Source organism: Eulemur rufifrons, chromosome 27 (genome assembly GCF_041146395.1).
Source record: "Eulemur rufifrons isolate Redbay chromosome 27, OSU_ERuf_1, whole genome shotgun sequence".
Taxonomy (NCBI): Eukaryota; Metazoa; Chordata; class Mammalia; order Primates; family Lemuridae; genus Eulemur; species Eulemur rufifrons.
Genome location: NC_091009.1, coordinates 20,859,900 through 20,881,725, shown reverse-complemented (window position 1 = coordinate 20,881,725; position 21,826 = coordinate 20,859,900). Strand labels below are relative to the sequence as shown.

At 37.8% G+C, this 21,826-nt stretch overlaps 1 protein-coding gene across 1 annotated transcript in view; it reads right to left on the bottom strand.

The window, feature by feature from the left end:
• The window catches only part of USH2A (usherin), a 611,994-nt gene that overhangs the window by 346,705 nt on the left and 243,463 nt on the right, over positions 1-21,826 (bottom strand). Inside the window, exons 27-29 of the mRNA XM_069459264.1 lie at positions 20,687-20,890; positions 20,478-20,558; positions 17,702-17,896 (exon numbers count right to left, since the gene is read on the bottom strand). Coding sequence (XP_069315365.1) covers positions 17,702-17,896; positions 20,478-20,558; positions 20,687-20,890 — 480 coding nt within the window. The remainder of the gene's footprint in view (positions 1-17,701; positions 17,897-20,477; positions 20,559-20,686; positions 20,891-21,826) is intronic.

Here is a 21,826-nt window from a genome sequence, read left to right as displayed (position 1 = left end):
TGCCACGCTAACAAGACATGAATCATTCTCCAGAGAATAAAACTTTTTGTTCTATCATGAGTAAGAAAAACATGTTGGAATATGAGGTTAGTTTCCTTTTTTCATCACTTAACCTATGCGGCCTATGTAAAAACCCTCCCATAGTTGGGCATGATTTAGCTGAGGAATAGGAATACTGTTTCCAAAAAGAAACAATGGTTGTGAACAAGTTGACGATCTGAAATCCTTAGCATAAAGATGTGTCATACATCCAGGCAATGTTATCATTGAGAAACATGAAAGTAGTTACATTTTTTTTGCAATTTTGCATTCCAGCCTTATAAAATACTTCATCCTGAGACATTATCTCTTTCCGAATCATAACTAAAGTACAATGTTGCCATTGTACCTGTTTTATCAACTTATCAGGAAAGATATTAATACAGACTTTAAGAAGGATGGTGTCAAGCCAGATAGTGAGTTCACACTCACTCAGTGACCTTCAGTATTTTATTTAACCTTTCTTGCCTTGACAAAAGGAGTTACTTTGTGTGTTTATGTGTATCATGAAATTCCTTTCCCAATCACTCCTCTCACTTACTTTAAGGTCCTTAAAAACCAAGCAGCGCTCCTGTCAGCAAACGTGCTTTCTTCAGCTTTGCGCTTTGGTAGAGAAGTTTGCCAAATTGTATTGTATTTCCTAGAAAAATCCTGAGATTCTGAAAGAAAGATGCTGGAGAGAAACTAGACCATCTTTCAGGCCATTTATCAAAGTGCTCACATTTCCCATTTCAAGCCAGGTGAAACAATAACAAACACTGAGAAATGAGAGCTGCAAAACAGAAAACAGAAGGAAAAAAAAAAAAAAAAAAGAAGAAAGCTGATGTTTTGGTTCTTGCCAACTTTGGATCCCAGGTGGAAGGTTTTGGATAGCTTGTGAATCACACTTTCAAAAACTGTGCTATATTTCTGAGGCTGGAATGTGGTTTCTTCCCTATTTCCAGTGGGGAACTTGCTCATCATGGTGAGTCTCAGAGACAAAGTCTGTCAAATCATCTGAGTAATTTTCCCTAAATACAAGTTAGTACTATCGACTTCAGTAAGAAGAGAGGTATAATGGCTCAATATTTTCTCTTCTCTTGGCAGGTTACAATTAAGGGTTAGAGTAGAGGAAGGGGCTGATCAACCAAGTGGTCTTCACTAACTGGGAACAACAACAAAGTCATCCTATGGTCTGGGATACGTGGTTTATCTTTTTTGATTCTCAGTATGAACAGTTGACCAGAATGGCATAAAGTTGCTGCTTACAAAAAGTTGTACTATTACCAAAGAAAGAGAATGAATAATTCTCTTCAAGACTAAGCAAGGTAGCCCTTCTTAGATAGATCCTTTGAGATCACAGAATGTTTATACTAATGGCCTTGGTTAAGTGTCAGAGTCCTACTTAGATTATATACGCTACAGGAAAAAAAAATAGTATTACTATGATAATATATCATCATCGAAATGCATTTATCATTATTTCCTCTATATACCTCTGGGAACAGTACAATAGAATACAACTGATTTTTACAAGGCTTCTAATATAATATTAGAGCTAGAAGAATCGTATTAATAACAGTAATGCACAGATTAATACATAAGGCAGAAGGTTTGCTTATATGCCAAGTGGACAGGGCATTTGTAAGATCCAGACTTCCAAGTTCAAGATTATAGGAGGTCTATATTTAAAGACAAATTTTTAGAAAGGATAATCACTGAAAGTATATTTCAGTATAATATTAAAGAGAATACTGAGAAATGTACAGTATGACACATTTATAAAAGAATCCTAGACATAAAAATGTGTCTACAGAAATCCCACTAAGAGAAAATGAGTTAGTTTCTTTTATGACACTTGGATGTGTTTATAATAAAGAAATATATCCTGAACAGGGAGAACTTTAAGATTGGCTTGGATGTAAATCTCCTTATTTGGGAGACATCGCAGAGTAGTCTTTTTCTTTTAATTTGAGAGTGTCCCTATCACCAGGCAGGCCTGATGACCTCTCAAACTCCCATTCAGCCACAAAACTCTGTGAAATCAGAAAATGGTCCTAACCATGTCAGGAAAGCTGCCAGTCTCTCTTGATAATGGAAGAGGGCAAGCTGAAAAAACATTCAATAAGCATAAAGCAAGCATTATTGATGTCTTAAAAGTGTTAATATCCCATGAAACACAGGAGCGTGGGTATCCGGATTAAAATCATTGGCACCAGCAGGACCATAACTCGCACTGCTAAGCGATAATGCATTTTGCATTAATGCTTAACATTGAGAAATCCTGACGTGCCACACCAAGGGAGTTTGAAGTCGAGTAAGTAGATTTCCTTTGAATTGCGGTCCTGTGGGCCACAGTGGGTGAAGAGAGCCCAGGCTGAAAGAACAGGGACAGGGACTTGAGTTAAGGGAAGGAAACCTATCACTGTAGACATTTTAAGAGCCCTGCTGCATAGGGCTGCAAACTGTGTGCTCTGAGCCTTCCCACCTAGCAGAGGGGAAGACACTCAGTCTGGAGAAGCCTGTAATTTAAACCATCTTCAGAATGATTTGGGGAATTCCTTGAATGCACAGGATATATTCTTTTCCTCCTTTACTTGTCCTCTATTCCAGCAGCTATTACGATGGTTTATCAAAAGTGAGCACTCGATGGTTGACCGAAAAATGAAGACTTTTCCTCCTCTTAGCTCCACTCAGCTATTTTCCCTCACTCTAAGAGGGAAGCCCTGTCCCCCACACCCCACTCCTTCCAGGGAGCCAGCAAAGCAACAGACATTGTTTCTTTTGACTGATAGATTATTATCTCCAACACTTCCTTCCCTTTGCTCTAACCTCAAGTTTCAAAGGAGCAAAAGAGAAATATTAATAATTGGAGGCAGCCCGACGACCTAAGAGAAAATCACTGCGGAGCTGGCACCAGCTGTGCAAGCTTTTGTGCCTCTAATAGGACACTATATGCTGAGAAGCAGGAAAACAACAGAGGGGTCGGCTTTGACGTTGTTGAAATTTTATGATTAACTCCTCTGACTAAATGCAGACAAGTATAAATGCTCTGCCTGGAAACCGAGCCTAAGACACAAAGCAAAATGGCATCCTTTCTTAAAGCCAAACACATTTCGGAGAAGGAAAAAAGGACTCCGTTTCTATTTACATACTCCAGCAGACTCCTCCTCCCTCCCCCCCACCCTACCCCCAGCTGCCAACCTAGGTGTTTGGCGGGCATCCACCGTAATCTGTTCTCCTTCATTATGTTAATCTGTGGGCGGAAAGATTTCTGTCATCTTCGAATCGCTTGTACAGCAATGGTAAACACCTTGGCCTGTCTGTAATTGGACAGGTGTCTGCACTGATGTCACCCAGCTTTTAATTCAATTAAAGAACTGGCTGCTCCGCTCTCATCACCCACTCATTTCCGTTGCACTTTTAGTCTGGCGGTGAAATCCATACACACGATTGTCTAGCCCAAGTCCAAAGTCAGCCGTCCCCTCGCAAAGATCACCCATGATATTTCAAATGGACTCCAACAAATCCGAGAGTATTTCATGTTAGTAAGGCATTTGGAATAATACGGAGAATTTGTTATCTCTCTCTCTTTTTTCTTTTTTTCCTTTATCTTTAAATTCTACAGGATCTAAATGGTGTCTTCTACTAGTGGCCAGTAATTAGGAGCAGTCACAGTAAACAGAAAAGCTGTTTCTAGCTTCCTCTCCCCGGGGCTTTCCTCCATCTCAAGAGAACTCATCAGAGTACAATGCTCTTATTTATTTGCTGGCATTTCACATTTGGATCAAGAAAGTGAGGGTGGGCAAGAGCAAGACATTTATTAAGAGGGCCATCTGGCCAGGGATGCCACACAGGCAGAGCTGCTACTGCTACCTGGAGACACAATGCAAGAGCCCACTTTTTAAAAGAAAACCGGCCAGGGGAAGGAGAGAAGAGACTTCGGCTCAGGCTTCTGCTGCAGTGCTGAAAAATTCTAATTTTTAAGTATACATCCCAAACCAACCCAGTGGACAGATTAAAGAGAGTAAATCAATCGAACATGCCATGCTTTCTGCCCACTTAAAGGAACCTCTGAAAATAAATTAAAGTTCTAACACAGACATTTTGACACAGTGACCTCATGAAACTGAATAATGACATTTGCTAAATATGGATGAAAATTTAACAGTCTAATAGAGATCTGGAAACAGATCCAGGATGTTTCTCCTCTGGTTCTTGGTAGCTTAGGAAGGTGGGATTTGTTGTTGTTGTGTTTTGGGTAATGTTTTAAATAAAAATAAGGATTTCTGATATTTATAAAATGAAAGTCAATTTTCATTTTACCGAAAAGGTGGAACAGTAAACACACTAACTCCAAACTTAAGATAATCCTTTGGAAACTTTAAAGCTAATTTTTCCTACATTTAATTTCCTTCAAATGGACTATTCTCACCTTGTTTAAAACTTCTAGTAGGGACCACAGAAGATCCCATACCAATCAAAGACGATGTAGATTTTGACGCTTACAAACAGGAAAAAAATATTTTTTTATTCTTTTATTTTCTTTATAAAATGTAGAGCCTAATCCCAGTCTAAGAGGATGGTGTCAACAGTGATTTTAATTGACTTCAAAACATTATCCAGTTAAGATTCTCTCAGCAGACTTACATCTAACCTCAAATTTTCAATCAATGCCTTTGTGGTAAGAACTACAGAGTCTCTGTCATTTTCATTCTAATTCGGGAATAAGTTTGAAGCCACAGACATGTGTCAGCTTTTTATCTTACCTAAAGTGCTAATACTGAAATTATTGGTACTCTCCAAGAAAACATTGGACCTGCCTAAGCAGGAAGGCAGGCAAGGAGACAGGAAGAAAAGAAAAGCAAGAAAAATGAAAGTCATCCCTTACTGAACAGTGTCCTAGGTCCCCTGCTAAAAGCTTCTGGTAGTATTTCCCCATTGTACAGAGGGGGGCTGCTGTTGGGCAGAGTGTAGAATGTGGTGCCCAAGTCCGCATAACTAGAAAGCAGTAGCGCTGACACTAGAACCTATGGTTTTGCTGTCGAGACCACTGTTGTTCCTATTTGACCTAAGCCCCAGTTCTACAAGAAGAAAAAAAAAAGCGTTGAAGAAATGTTACTAAAAATAATAGCACACTTTTTATGGCAAATACTTTCTTGGAAATGCACCTTAAAATGTGTTCAAAGGTTCAAATTTATTACTAAAACCTACAAACAGAAAGTAGCATTCTTGTCCCCCAAATGAGCAAGTGTGTATGACCATAATATTCCTTTACAAAAACAACTGATTCATAAGAAACTCTATATGGAGGGAGGGGGTGTGCATTAGTGGGATTAGTGGGTACAATACTGAACTTTTATTTATTACTCTATATATGACCTTCTTGATTCATTCTAAATATAATACACATATAAAATGATCACAAAAGGTAGAAAACAGAAAAGTTGGGGTGAATATTCCTAACCTTTATCAAATTGGATTGATAACCTGGAAGTATTTGTATTGAATATTATTAGCATAATGAACATGCCTCTAGTTGATTATCACGGTAGAGCAAAATTTATATATTACTATCGTTTTTAACCATGGTTCAACATGTTACCAAAAAGAAATCCAAATCCTTCACTGCAAATTCGTACTACTTAAAATAAAATGAATAACTTGTAAAAAAAAACTCTGTAGATTTCACGATGTACCAGTAGTTCAGGCACATTATGTATTCAGGAGAGTGAGGCAAAGCTATTAACTCATCAACACTGCATTACCTAATGAAATTCTTCTACATTAGCTAAGCAGGAACATGACATCATTTCTATTTTTACTATTTATGTCATAGGCCGTATTTTTGTCTTGCAAATTTTTTCAGACTGATTTCTTCCATGATTTACATTTAAAGAAATAGTTTGTAATAAACTACAAACATTGAAATACTAATTTATGGCATACCATAAAAACCGGCAAAGACTTCCTTAAAATTCATCTTTGAATAATACTGTCAAAATGAATTTTATTCATTTACTTCTGATGTTTGCCTATTGTGGCAGAGACTGCTAATCAGTCTTTTATTATATATTACATGCCTCTTCCTCTATAAAATAGAAAGATTTTTTAGCTGGGCAAATGGCCACTTTGAAAGAGGACAACATTTCCCAACATTCCCTGAAGCTAGGCACAGCCACGTGACTAAGTTCTGACTATGGAATGTAAGCAGAGGTGGAGGGACAGCTTCTAAAATACGTCTTTAAAGTGAATGTGATGTGACATAAAGTAAATATGTCTTTACCCATTCCTTCTTCCTGCTGGATAGAAACCACACTGGAAGTCTGAAGCTCGAACAGCCATATTGGACCATGATGTAGGAGCCACAGCCCTAAGGACAATGGCACAGCAAAAAGAGGAAGTTCTTGGGTCCCTGGCACTATGAACATCCCACCTCTGCGTTGACTTACTGTGGACATCTATTGCCAGAGAGAGAAAAGTTTCATCGTGTTTAAATCACTCTTACTTTAGGGTCTGTTTCTCAAGTGAAACTAATTAAAAGTAATAACCCCATTATTATTAGTTTTTCCCTTCATAAAACTTTTATATATAATATTATAATTCATAGAGAGTGATTGGGCTATATTTTGGTGGTATATAAAATCAGATTACAAAGGCAGGCTCTACGACTAGCCTGGAACATGGTAATACTTTTTAAGTAAATTAATATTTTCTGCTTTGTATAATTATAAGCATTGCAGCAGTATTGGCTTCCTTTATTTTTAATTGCAAATATATAATGGTTGAGTTCTACTATGAGGTATAAGTTTTAGAATCAATCTTTAGATTCTATTCACCCTACCAATATTTTCCCCCATTGGAAAAATGTGTATTAAATTCCAAATAGATGTTTAAATTGTAATAGTTTCATACATTATTTCATAAAAGTAGAGAACTGTAGCACTGAAGAGACTTTAGTAAGCTGAATTTGCTTATTTACCCATTCCTTCATTCATCCTTTTAAGAAAAGTATAGTGATCATCTACCTTGAGCAAGGTACTGAATAAGACTTAAATAAAAAACAGGATACTTGTCTTCTAGGGCCTTACTGTCTAATAAAGAAATAACCTGAGTGCACAAAGAGCACCCATAGGCATTTCTGGCAACTGTGTAGTGAGAATTCTCAGTTGAATAGAAAGAAAAATTGCATGGCGTTGAATTATATTCATCTGTCTGCAGACTTCTCAGTTAAGTATGATAATAAGATATATATAGCTTATAATATATGCATATGTGGATATACACATATACAGATATATACACATATCGAGTAGCATCTTATTGGTAGATTGATGGCTGAGTTTAAGTTCCAAAGTCAGGCATAAGGCAAAATAACTTATGATTTAAAGTTCCCTTGACAACTCCTTATAGGGCCCATAAAGTACAGTACATTTGGTTTTGTGTATGCCTCTAACTCTTCATTAATCAAGGGTTCTTTAGGGCTCTTGAGCCTTCATTCTCTTTGTGGGCACCCCAACAATGAATTTCACTTCTTTGTCAATGTTTGGGAAACCCTAAAATTATTCAAACATTCTTTCCAGCTGACAGATATTTACAGTTTCAGGACTGGGTATCATCCTTTGCCTGTGACATTGTTTAAAAAGTTTTTTCACTTTTTTCTTCACGCCTTCCCCACTTACAAGGTATGTAGTTAAAAGTTTATAACTTAAATACATGCACATAAGACTCTATTACAACCTTACAATTATATTTCATATATTGAATTGCACTGGTCTCTCTTTTCTTGGAACCTAATGGCCATCCTGCAATTTAGAACTTAGGTTTTTGTTTTCTTTTGTTTTTCATTTTCCATATAAATAGTGAGCTCCTTGCTTTTCCACTGGGCATCACAGGGTGGGGGGAGTGCTGCAGAATTTAACACCCTAACCTCAAACCTAGTGAATCAGAATCTGCATTTTACCAAGATCGCCAGGTAATTCCCACTTCCTTTCTACTGGGAACTTTCAGAAGCACTGTGCTTGAGGGTTAGGGGACCCACTGACGATGCTTCTATTGCTTCATTTGCCCTAGCATTTTTATGGTGGCAAACCTAAGGCAGTTGGAATAAGAGGCAGGAATAAAGCAGGAACAAATTCAAGCCTAGCAGGTGAAAATATTCCTTTCTCACTCGATCATTCCTCTATCAGTGTTTTTCAACATAGAGTTCATGAGCCTTCTGCACAAGAACCAACTGGAGCACTGGGTAAATGCAGATTTCTAAACCCTAGCCCAAATATACAGACTCTTGTGTGAGGGATTCGACAATCTGCATTTTATTAGCAATGTGGGAATCACCTTACGATCAATGAACAATAGAATTGAGAGTCACTAATTATTACTAGTAGCCACGGAAGAGAGGAAGAAATTAGAGACAGATTTTCAACATGCAGCCCATTTTCTTCAGGAAAAAGATTAAAGCCCATTGTATATCAGGACAGAACCAGTGTTAGTGGCAAAAGCTGTATTATCAATTGCATTATAAATTAAAATGTCTTTTTATGTTTCTACATAAATTTGGGCATATTTGGGTCATCTGAAAGATGATGACTGCTTCATTTGCTAATCTATAGTGAATAATAAATAGTATTTATTATTATTTATTATTCTACCGGAGAAAGGAATATAACTTCTACACTTTAGCTCAATGTAATGCAACAATAAAATTGAGAAAATATTTTCTCTATACCAATTATATTCATAGCACTATGCCAGGTGCTACAGTAATGATGCTGATAATTAAGTTTGCACGTTTAACATCTTAAGGAAAAAATAATTCTTCATGTGCAAATTCTTGAATCCATTCATTCTTGACATAATTTCAAATCAGATTGTGAAGTGACTTTCTGAGCAGCCCTCAGTTTGAGGGGAAATGCCAGGACTGTCTCTCTGGGCTGCAGCTTTGCATGTTAACAGGGCTGGAGGGAAAATCAGCAAAAGCTAAAGCAGAGTTAATTGGAGCCCTTTGCAATAAGTCTAAAGATACACAGGAGTGATAACTGCAGGGCTTCCTACCCTGCGGCTGTGGCTGAGGAAATGAACCTTAAAGAACTCCTTGCTCTGAACCCTGGCCTTGGGAGGGCACAGAATCCAGACCCCATGGCCCAAAGGGGCCCATTTGCTCCTGAGTGGGGCTGTTAACCCTTGGACTCTCCATGGCTACTGGGATTCATCTCATTTAATCCTCTGGTAGCCAAATTCATGAATGGTAAATATTCTGTTTCACTATTCTATTCTTCCAGTTCCCTTAGCTGATACTCGTGTTCAAAAATTTTTCTTTGCTTTTTTGCCTTCTGCGTTTTGTAAGTCTGACCATAATTTCCCACTGTTTCCCAATAATCATCGCACCTAATTTGTGTTGTCCTATGATGTTCCTTTGCTAATGTTATCTCACTTACTTTTAATATTTTATTATTTTTATATAGACGTTTACTTTTTTCCCCCCAACATTTTTGAGTCATAGTTGGGAAGTGAAAGTTGTCAGAAGAATTTCTGGATAAAATTGAAATGTGAGCCCTGGTGTCAAACTCCTCCATTTAATCGTGTTTTCTAATCCTGGCTGTAAAACAGAATGACCAGCGATCCTTTAAAAATACAAATGCCCAGGCTAAATTCCAGATGGATTAAATCAGACTCTGTATGTGGGGCACACGGGCATCAGTATTTTTTAAATCTCCCCAGGTGACTCAGTTTGCACCTACGGTTGCAAACTACTACCTTATAAGAATCCCAGTGCAATGACCAAAGGTTTAGAAATGCCCAGAAGGATACTGGGCAAAGACACATGCACTACTAGATGGAGAGTCCCAGGCAAACCCAATTCCCAAGACAGGTGCAAAATGCCAGCAAGCTCTCAGCAGTCTTACTTTACCAAACACTGGGAAGAAAGGAGCTGAAACTGCAGGATTGCTGCGAGGCTAATGCAAATTTACCTCAACTGACCCTGTCATCATCCCAGTGAAGGTTTTTATTAACAGCAACTAGCTGCCCAGTAAAATGATTTGGAAACGATTTCATTTTCCTAGGCAAACACCCAGTCTGAAGATAATTTTAGGGATGGGGCAACTGAACTGTGGAGTTGAGGTTGGAGGGTGCATTTAGCTGATGGAAAAATTGTAACTCGAAAAGAGTCTGAGAATATAGCCCTCAAATTATTAACACAAAAGACTATTGAGTTCTGGGGAGGATTTAATTCAAGAAACCTGTAAAATTTAAAAATCATCAGTTTCATGTTATTAAAAGATCTAAAAGAACTTGGAATCCATCAAATGAGAGACAGAAGGTAAGTGGTAAACAACAGAGGTGAAGATGAAAATTGAGGATATCAAAAGGCAGGCAGAAATCAAAGGCAGCAGGATGAGATGAGGAACAAATGCAAATCATACTGAAGTAGAAGAATTAAAAATCATCTTAAGTCTTAAAGAGTAGATTCAGTGGTGCAAAAATCAGAAAACGAAAAGAGAAACAATTATGCAGTAATAACCCAGAATTCAGAAAATATAATTCAGAGATTATAAAGGTAACTATTAATTCATTGAACATTCACTATGTGTCTCTTTCTGAGCAAAATAGTTTATATAGGTAATTTACTTTTGTCTTTATAACATTTTCATAATATAAAGAAGGTTTTTTTTATCCCTAATTTGTATGGGAAGAAACTCCAATAGTGGGATATACTTTTTAATTTGTCTGAGATCAGACAGCTAAAAAGTGGTATCAGTGGGGTTTGAACCTAGATTGATTTGACTCTATAAGTTGTGTTCTGAACTACTAAAATAAGGAGGACAGCCTAGGAAGAAATGTATAATATTGAATACATTTTGTATACAGAATATATAATCTGCTATTTCTCACCATAAGTAATGATCATACACAGAATCGCAAATTTTCCAAGCTGAATAAAGACCCAATTCTGAAAAAAAAAAAAAAAAGAACTCATTATGTAACCAAAAAAAAAAAATTAATGAAAAGAAACCAACATATTTTCTGGTAACATTTTTTAACTTAATAGGTAAAGAACCCTTTTTCAACCAATAAAGCTAGATTGCCTTGTACATTCAGTATCAGCATCATTTTATTCAAATAAATACGATTCTAACAACCAAAATTAAATATTAAAATCTCAACAAAAGTCATCTCAGAAATGCTAACGAGGGATTACTTTCAAGATCAACAGCAAAACTGCTCATATCTCATATGCAATTCGCCTTTTTTTCTCTCTTTTGGTACCTTGTTATCTCAACTAACTGGCAAAGCAGCTGCCACCAACCAATCTCCACTCCCCTAATGTCTCCACCAAATCTGGCTTTCTAGCTCTCTTACTTTCTAACCTTGTCCATTTCACTTTCTAGTCTTCTTTTCTCTTACTGCGAAATTCTCTGACTTTGACAATCATCCCAGCTGTCCTTGGTACTCCCCAATTCACATTCCCTCTCATTATCCTGACTATGCACAATAATAAAAGTCCTCCTGACAATGCCAGAGTTCTTCTTAGTCTTTCAGATCACCTTCTACACATGTCCTTGCTGCTCACTTTAGCACAGTAACAGCACAGATACCTTTAAAACCCCTTGAGAAGAAACAAAAAATTCATAGTCCACACTGGCAAGAATAGCAAAAAAAAACCCAAAGCACTAAAAAATAATTACTAACAAAACTGGAGAGCAGAAAACATGATGGCAGAAATAAGCGCAATTATATCAATTATAAAAATAAATGTGAATGGGTAAATCTCCCCTACTAAAATACGGAGAATTTCAAGTTGAATATACAACTGCAACTACAGAGATACACAGTAAGTCCTCACATAAGGTCATCAATATGTTTTTGGAAACTGACTTTGAGAAAAACAACATATAACAAAACTAATTTTTCCATTTGATACTAACTGATGTAAGTAAGAGTTAAATTCCTACAGCATATTTCTGTTCACAAAAACATCACCAAACCTCTTAATAAAGACCCAACACTTCTGATATCAAAGATTGAAATAAATATGAGGTCTACATACATTTAAGAAAGATTAATCAAAATAAGCAAGACAATTATTTACCCAAGCTACGGTGAATCAGTGAGTGACCACGGTCATAGTGGAGGTGGTTTACATCAAGAAATGAATGTTTGCAAAGCTAAACTTGTCAGGAGCATCTCCGACCATCAGGCAGTTTGAAAACCATCACAAATAGGGCAGCTCATTGAGCCCTTGAGTACTATGCTGTTTTCTGTGAATAGGCGATTACCATAGACTTTATGAATTTTTATTTGACAATGATTTGTATCCATTCATTCATTTTCTAACCCTCTTATTCTAGTTCAGGGTATCGGGTGGCCTAAGACTATCCCGCCAGCTCAGGGCGCAAGGCAGGAACCAACCCTAGACAGGAACCGTCTCATCTCAGGGCACACTCACACACACCCACAATCACTCACACTGCGACCATGGAGACACACCAATGCACCTAGTGGGCACCGCTTGGGGATGTGAGAGGGAACCGGAGTACACAGAGAACTCACGCGGACATGGGAGGTACGTACAAACTTCACGCAGACAGTAGCATTGACCACGAATTGATTTTTTTTTTTCTCATCAATGTTATAATGAAACAATAATATTATTTGAGGACCTGCTGTACAATTATGCCCTACATAATGACCTTTTGGTCAGTGACAGCCTGCATATGTAACAGTGATCGCATAATAGTATAATACCCTATTTTTACTGTTCCTTTTCTATGTTTAGATACACAAACACTTACCATTGTGTTACAATTGCCTACAGTATTCAGTATAGGGACACGATGCACAGGCTTGCAGCCTGGGAGCAATAGGCTACACCATACAGCTTAAGTGTGTAGCAGGCTATTCCATCTAGATCCGCGTAAGTATATACTCTACGATGTTCTCACAATGACGAAATCACCTAAGGATACACTTCTCAGAACGTGTCCCTGTCATTACGCAACATATGACTGTACCTAAAGCAATGTGACTTTAAAAGTTAAAACAGGCCGGGCGCGGTGGCTCACGCCTGTAATCCTAGCACTCTGGGAGGCCGAGGTGGGTAGATCACTCGGGGTCAGGAGTTCGAGACCAGCCTGAGCAAGAGCGAGATGCCGTCTCTACTAAAAATAGAAAGAAATTATCTGGCCAACTAAAATATATACAGAAAAAAAAATTAGCCAGGCATGGTGGCACATGCCTGTAGTCCCAGCTACTCGGGAGGCTGAGGCAGGAGGATCGCTTGAGCCCAGGAGTTTGAGCTTGCTGTGAGCTAGGCTGATGCCACGGCACTCACTCTAGTCCGGGCAACAGAGCGAGACTCTGTCTCAAAAAAAAAAAAAAAAGTTAAAACATAAATAATAAATGTAAAAGTGATAAAAACAAGAAAAAATTCAAACAAAAAGTGTCTCAATTGACAAAACTACATTAATAGCTGACTTTTTCTTAGTTTTTGACAAATTTGGTATATAAAAATGAATACCAATTGTTCAGTGATTCTCTAATTTTCTTCTCCCTGCATACCATTCCCATGCTTGACGTGCCTTTTCATGACATCCAATAATACACTGTACTGGTTTTCAGTCTGGTGGGTTCTCTCCTCCAGAGAGGTATCCTTCAGAATCCTGGGACAGGCTAGTTTAATTTGAAAAACCACTGTCTCCATTTTCTTATTTGATCTTAGCCTAAATTTAGAATTACTATTTCAGAGAATATGTATTGTATATTATCAATATGGCATATCTAATTGTAAACAAATATTAGTCTACCCTGAATAGAGAATGTTTTTAAAAAAATCACCTATAGATTATAAAAAACATATTTAAAGATCTTATATTAACTACATAAAATATCTTTTCAAATCTGAGCAAAAAAATGCAAATCAAAATTTTAAAAAATGACGAAATTGGGGGGTTGCATCATATGAGGAAACATGTATATTACTCTTCATATGTAGAGAGATGCTTTAACTCTGTGAGAAAATGTGAATCATTCAATACAAAAATTAACAATGAACCTATTTAGGCATGTCACAAAAGAAGTATAACTGTTCACTAAACATTAAACTTACTTAATATCTCTAGTAATAAAATAAATGAAAATTAAGACAACATTCTAACATACTTTGCCTTTCAAATTTGCAAAGTTTTTTTTTTTTTTTTACTGTAAAACTTGGTGTTGGCTAGGATGAAATGAAATGTACAATCTTGCATTCTGTTTGCCAGTGGAAGTCTAATTTGTACAGCCTTTTGAGCAAGTATTTAGTGGTATAAAAATCACTGTTCTTTTCTTGAGAAATGACGATTTATTGAGCACTGTGCTCCACACTTTACAGACATCTGATAACTAACATTGGCATAGTTCATTCCACATGTCAAGCACTGTGCCATGTGCTTTACATATACATTATTTCATTTAATCCTCACAGCTACCCTATGAAGGTATTTATATTTCATTCTCATTTAGCTAGAGGGAATCTGAAGCACACAGAGGCTAATTGATTTGTCTAAGTTACATTGCTAAAAAGGGTTAGAGCTGGAATATCGTATCACTTAATTTTTTAATATTCCTCTGAGGTACATATTATTCTCCCATTTCATAGGTTAGGATACTAAAGAAAGATCCGGAAGGATGTGTAACTTCCTTAAGTCACAGGGAGGGTGTGTAGCAGAGGTTTGGAACAATGCCTGACTTCAAAGTCCAAGACTGCACAGTGCTTTAAGAGCCACTGACCCAATTGTTCTTCTTCTAGGGATTTATCCTATGATCGTTGTTAGGAATTTTCCCAAAATCTACATACAGATTTCTTTTAAATTATATTAATTATAACAGTAAAAGTTGGAAACCCATAAAATGAGGGGAGACTGAGATGATATGTGATTGAGGGAGAGGCAGTGGAAAGCAAGTGAGAGATTTTGAGCAGAGGGATGAGACAGCAGCAACTCTGCGTAGACTCAGGGCCAGGGAGCAAAGAAGAACTGTGAAAAAGATGAGGACAGCAGTTGTCCAGTAAGAGACGGCAGTGGTGTGGCCTGGCCAGCGGATAAGGGGAGAGATGGATGAATTTAACGCACACTTTGGAAAACAGAATGATAGCTATGGGTATGAGGTGTGAAGGAGCAGGTGGAAAGTCAAGAGTGACCCTCAAACTTGATTGACTAGGTGGCTGCAGGGGTCATTTACTGATATCAGAAATGTGGAGGGGCAAGAGTTCAAGTTTGGATATGGTAAGTGTAGAGGTTGAGAGACACCCATCTGGAAATGTCACTCTGTCCAAATGCCCATCGGATGCAAACATTGGGATGTCTAGTTGGGATATGCTTTTAGGAGTCAATGGCATCTCTATGTATCTGATGTTATGGGAATCGAAGAGGTTTCTGGAGCAAGACTATAGCAAAACATAAAAGAGAAAGAGAAGAGGGCCCAGTTCTAAATCCTGAGAGTCTTCTATATGTAGAATCAAGCTTGAGAGGAAGGAGTGAGCAAAGAACACTGAGAAAAGAGCACTCCAGATCCAGAAGGTAAACAGAAGAGTCCTGGAAGTAAAGAAACAGTTCAAGAAATGGTGAGAAATTCACATATATTTAATAGAATGTTGTAGAGCAGTGAAAGTCAAGCTTGTAAGGTGTTTTTTGCATATATAAACACGGAAGTTGTTGGTGTTCTTAGCAAAAGCAGTGAGCAGAAGCCAGATCAAGTGAAGACGCAGAGGCAAGGTGCCTAGATAAGTCTTGCTAGAAGGAAGTCTGGGAGGAGGAGAGAGGGAGCAATAGCCAGAGGGGAGTTTAGATAAAAGGAAGAATTTTGTGATTGGTTTGGGTTAGTTTGTGCTAAACAATGGGAGATAATAGACTTTGAATGATCTTGGGAAGAATCCACCAGAGCAGCAGTTCTCAAACTTTGGTTTGCATCAGAGAATTAGGTGAGGGTTTGTTAAAACAAGGATTGCTGAGCTACACCCCAGAGTTTCTGATTCGGCAGGTGTGGTGTGGACTGAAGAATGTGTATTAATAACAGTTCCCAGGTGAAGCTATAAAGGCTGGAGCTGGGGCCACATTCTATTGTAGCAGAGAGAAAGGGAGGTTAAAAATAAGTGAGAGAAAGATAAGCGCTCAGTAACTCCTCTGAAAAGACTGGAACAATTGGGGTCCGGAGGATTTGTGAAGGTTTTATTTTTGATAGGGTAAGAGAAGCTCTGTGAATACAGAAAGAAGAAAAGGAAGAAAAGTAAAAAATAATAACGAAAATGAGTTGATAGCAAATACCTCCTATATGTCAAAAATAATTTTAAGTGTTTTATACTTAAGTGTTATATATTAATTCCTTCAACCCTCTAAATAACAACCCCATCAGGCAGAAAAATGCAATTAATATGTACATTTGGTAGGAAGAAAGTAATGGAAATCCTGTATAATAGATTCTGTTTCTTCTATGGTGTCTAATTTGATCTAAAATGTGAGACCATCAGCTGAGTGGGATGAGAAATGGAGGTTAACATTTAGATAGTTTGGAAAAAATATATTTAATGAGAAGAATGCGGGAGAAGGAGCTTCTTATAGAAATATGGTAGGATTGGTGTCATTACTAAATGCCCATTTGAAAGTGGGATTGAGAATTTTTAGCGATTAAACGGCTTGATATTTTCCAGCTTGCTTAGTTGCCATGTGCAACCCGGGAAAAGACAAACTATGGGCTTAATTAGATTGGGTTTTTATCAGGTAGGCAAAATAGGAAAGAAGGAAGTGGAGAGTGTGAATGTTTCTTTTTTCTTTTTTTTTTTTTTAAAGTTGGTAGTATATTTGGGCTGTACGTTCTACAGAGTCTAAAGGAGGAAGTAAAAACTTGAGGGGATTGACTAATTGATGTGTTGGAAAAATATTTAAGGCTATTCTAACATCCACTGTGGTTGTTCAAGTTATAAAATTTTTTGCTAGAGGAAATTTTTTTTCTATCAAACTTGATGCATTTTATTGTTTTGGTCAAAGGCTTAAATTCGACTTTCCATTTAAACGCACTTTTAACATTTCATGAAGCTGAAAAATGCTCTTACTATACAAGCACAAATTTGCATGTGAGATACGCAAGTGGTGTGTATGAGTGTATTTCACTGTAATCGCCCTGCAAGGCATGTGGCACTGTGAGAAATAGATTCGCTGATTTGCCAGTCAAACTGCTGGGGCTCTCATACTCCTCCACCTTGAGATAATTAGGTTTAATCAGCAATTTTACAATAAATAATTATGGTCTGAACTTGGGCTAGTCCCAAAGAGTAACATTTTTGCATGGTAAAATAGGTAAGCTTGTCCTGTATGTATACCTAGGATTCCCAAAAGATGTCTACAACATGCTAAAGGGCTCTAGCTACCTATGACCTAATCTTTTGGGGATGAAGAAACTATCAACCTTGTAAAGAAATTATCTCTGAGAGCCCATGTACACTGTAGAATCATCCTTTTCATCCTAGGTAGATACAGGCTTGTGCCACATTAGCAGGTGTTGGTTGTTTTTAATCAGACAAAATACGTGTATATTATATGTATTTAGTGTATCTTTTTTTTAAAAAAAAAAAGTTTGCAGGACATTTTTATTTAAAATCGGAACAAAAAAGAAATTAATAAGATCTACTCTGTTAAAGAATGGCTTTTACCTGCAGAGGTGCTGGTATTGACAAACTCCACACTGGCAGAGGGCACGCGGGGTGGACGGCGGATGTCCTCACCGTAGGCTTTCAGAATGTACTTCTCAATTACACCTCTGACCACGACAGGTTCATCCCAGGTCACCTCAATGCTGTATCCATTTATGCTGCGGACTTGTGAGGGAGTTGGCACACTTTCTGGAGCTGTGAAAGAATAAAAGAGAAAATAGAGAAAATGGCAGTTCTGAGAAGATGATTGCTCCTATTCTTCACTTTTAATGGCCGCAGTAAATCACACTCAACCATTAGCATAAATACAATTTATTAGAGTTGTAACTTTTCAGCATTGATTTAATATGACTGCACATCTTGAGCCATTCAGTTTAAGCGATATTTCAAAACCATCAAAACTCCATCGACATAACATTCTTTCAGGTCTAGTCCAGGTTTTCCGAAAACATTTAATGTATCCGACATGTTTAAACATCACTCATAAAGAAGGAGGTGGATGGTAGGCAGATAACAAGTTCAAGCAATATAATGATGTACCCCCTTGCAGCAAGCTAATTAGACTGTTATTATACATAGTGGTTTGACACTTTTATACCTTCAGTGTATTAGCCAAAAAAATGTGATCGTGTTGTGCTTGAATGTCTGGGCCCATTTTCCAAATTCAATTGTTTCTCAGATTAATATTTTAAAAAAGCCCAGTTTCACCACGTATGATACACGGGATATATTTCTAACAGCATTTTGGCAGATCAGGGAGCTGGTGCCCTTGAGATTCTACAAAATCGTTTTCAGAGACGTTTTCTTCAGAGTATCTCAAAATAATAACACAAAAACGAGGAAGTTTAAAAGAGCTGCATCACCTTACTTACAAGTGGAGCCCCCTAATTTTAAAAAATCCATAACCTTTAACTATTTATTAGATATTTCTACAGTTTGGATCAGTAACAACTTCATCACAGCTGACTGCACTGGGAACACAAAGAAAGAGCCCAAGGAACTCTGTGGCAGGATGATGGATGGGAGCCCGGCTCTCACTGCTCGTGGACTCCCGAGCCCTGTCGATGGAGGATCACTCTGGTTTTCCCACGTCAAATCTCCTCCTCCTCCGACTTTACTGTTCAGGCCAATAAAATAGGACAGCTTTAAGAGCAAGGAAGCGAACATTAAGGATGAGAGGAAACACAGAGGGGGAGAACCACTCTCTGCGCCCATGGAAAACACGCAGGTCGCAGGATCGAGTTGCAAGGAAAGGGACAACAACGGGAGCGATGCTGATTTTATTAGTTCTGAAATGTGGTACAGGGCAAAGTACGGTACTGTCTAACAGATGGTCTTCTCATAAGGGACAGAGCAAAACTGACTCAAAAATAATTAAATAGTGCAATTATTCTCCCACCCTTGGGAGCATGTAGCTGCTCAGTGTTGTGGTCAGATTGTAAATATGAATTTATGGCATAAGACTTTGTGGTCAGATCATTGCTATAAATTCAGAGCTCTGTTTGCGTACTTTCTTAGTGGGACTCAGAATGAGGACTATTAGCTAAGTAAGGGATGCAGTTTCTAGACACCCATTTACATTGCTGAATTATGCTCAAAGCAGGCTTTAACAGTATATTTGTTAATAAAGTAGAGGAATGTGAAATAGGGGTGGAGAAAATGTCAGGAACAAACGGATATTTTATCTTGGAGCTTTCTTCTAGCTCTGAAGTTGAAAATGATTTTAAGAGATCAATCAGCTCATTGTCTTGCCTATAAATAGGTGGCCATTTAAATCACCCTGGAAAAGTGTCAAGTTGTCCTCTCTGGAAAATATGCAGGCAGAGAGCCTTGAAAATTATTCTTAGTTGCCCATCTCGGTATTTAATTATCTTTTAGATTAAGAAGATTCCTCAAAGGATGCCTGGGATAGTAACCCATTGTTGATAATAAGTGTAAGAGAGTATCCAGGTGAAATACGTATCTTTAATCAAATTGTTACTTGCTGGATAAACTTTCTTCCAGAGACCTAAGTGGCAATCATTTGGAGATGTGTTCGCTTTTCTGACAAATATTTGACCCCAGATGGTAGAATGCTATGGATTCACAAAACCCTTTGTGCTGAATGCCTTCCTGTGATGGTATCATATGAGATATTCTGTGGCCACAGTTAGAAGAAGAAAACAGTCATAACTCAGTTGTCTGAGATTAGATCTAACGTATTCTGTCTCCTAGTTATTTCCCTTCCAACTCCAAAAAATTAAAACTCATCAGTAATTTCTTCCTTGGGAGAGTTATTCTAAGATCCTAATAGTCAACGACATGGCAAACATCTGCAATGATATGACATCAAACACATTTGCTTCCAATCAGGTGCAAGTTTCAAATGTGCTCTCGTGCTCTCTACAAGAGAGGCAAGAGGATGCCATCCCTTCTAATGGTAATCCTGACCTCTGACCCCAGCTTCTTGGGAACTATGCAGTCTCTAAAAGGTTTCCTATCCTCAGACATATTATGGTAGGTGGGGCTATTATATCCTCAAGAAAAGCCAAGCTTCCTTTCTTCTGCACCTGGAGAGGGAAGAATCAAGCCTGAACAAATATTTACTAATTCTTGAAAAACCAAAAGCATTGATCTACTAAGAGTTTTAGCCATTGACGGATGCATTTTCAAACCAAGGTATGTTCTGTCCCAAGATTACAAAAATACTACTCTGGCAGGGTAATTGTCTTTCCTTCACATGCGCAAACACGTGCATGTGTGTGCATATATACATTTTAAGAAAAATAGTATTTACCTGTTCCTGTCGTGCGGCCTCGGCTCCAATCACTATATACTGAGCCTCCTTCATGCGAGGCTACCACTCGATACAGGTATTCTTAAATGGAAAGAAGAAGTGGAAAGATAAAAATATGACCCATATAGACTAAATGGGGAGCTGGCGGGGAGGGAAAGGGGGATGAATAGGAGACATGTAACATTTAATTTGGGGGACCTCCACATTACCTGTGAAAGGCTGGAGACCACTCTCATAAACACTCTGCTCTGTTCCCTGGTAAACCAGGATGGAGTCATTTCCCCTGCAGTTAACAGCACTGGCAGTTGATAGGCATCCATCCAGATTGACTCTGACAGCACCGCTGGACACAGATGCCAAGTTAACGACAGCACCCCGTGTAAATTTAACATCCTTCATGCAGCCACCGAAACCTAGCAAATAGCAGGGATTAGCATCACATAAAGGGCTTGAGTCATTAATTGCCCATCATTTTTGTCCTCTGCACTGCTACATTTTAAGAAAGGTGGGGTGGTTAGATACAATTGCTAGATTTTTAAGTCTTTCTTAGGAAATCTTTTATGCCTTCTGCTTTTTATCAGGTGAAGTTGTTGCAAGGAAATGCTTATGCTTCTGTTATTTTCTAAAACATACATGTGGATAATTATAATTTAACTTTTGGTACTGAAAAGCATTGGTTTTATCCCTCTAGGCCCATATTTTCTAAATTCTGTTTCTTCTCATAAAATTTAAGCAGTTATACATTGTGGTAGGAGGATATCCACATGTCCCTCAATTTGAGAAAATTAAGTTACTATACAAGTCCGTGTTTGTTAAATGCCAAAAATGATATTTGAATCAGTACAATTATTTAACAAGTTCATTGGTGAAAAATACACTCAGAGGATTTTATGCAGGATAGCAGAAGAGAGAATACAGTTTCGAAATATATTAGAATCCTGAGATATTGCCATGAATTGCATAATAATCATTTCAGAGATACAGATTTAGTGCACAGAAGAACTATCGCTGCACTCTACCATTTACAGTGAGTCCCATAACGTTGAATATACAAAACAGTCAGCAGTTTTGCATTCACGTTAGCATGACAGGGGCCAATGTTCAGCTTTGGCAATGAGCAATACGATGAGGTGTCCTGGAATGTGTTCTATACAAGTAACCTTAGAACCACCACCATGCAGCACACTTCCGTGAAGTTTAACAGAGAATGAGGATGAAATGATTTTAGAGCATTCACTACTTTTTTGTTAGAGAACAAACCAAAAAAGACATCCAGTCGGCCAGGGGATAGCAGTTGCTTTGAATCACATGCTATGTTTATAAACAGACATCAGCTCAATAAAGTTTTG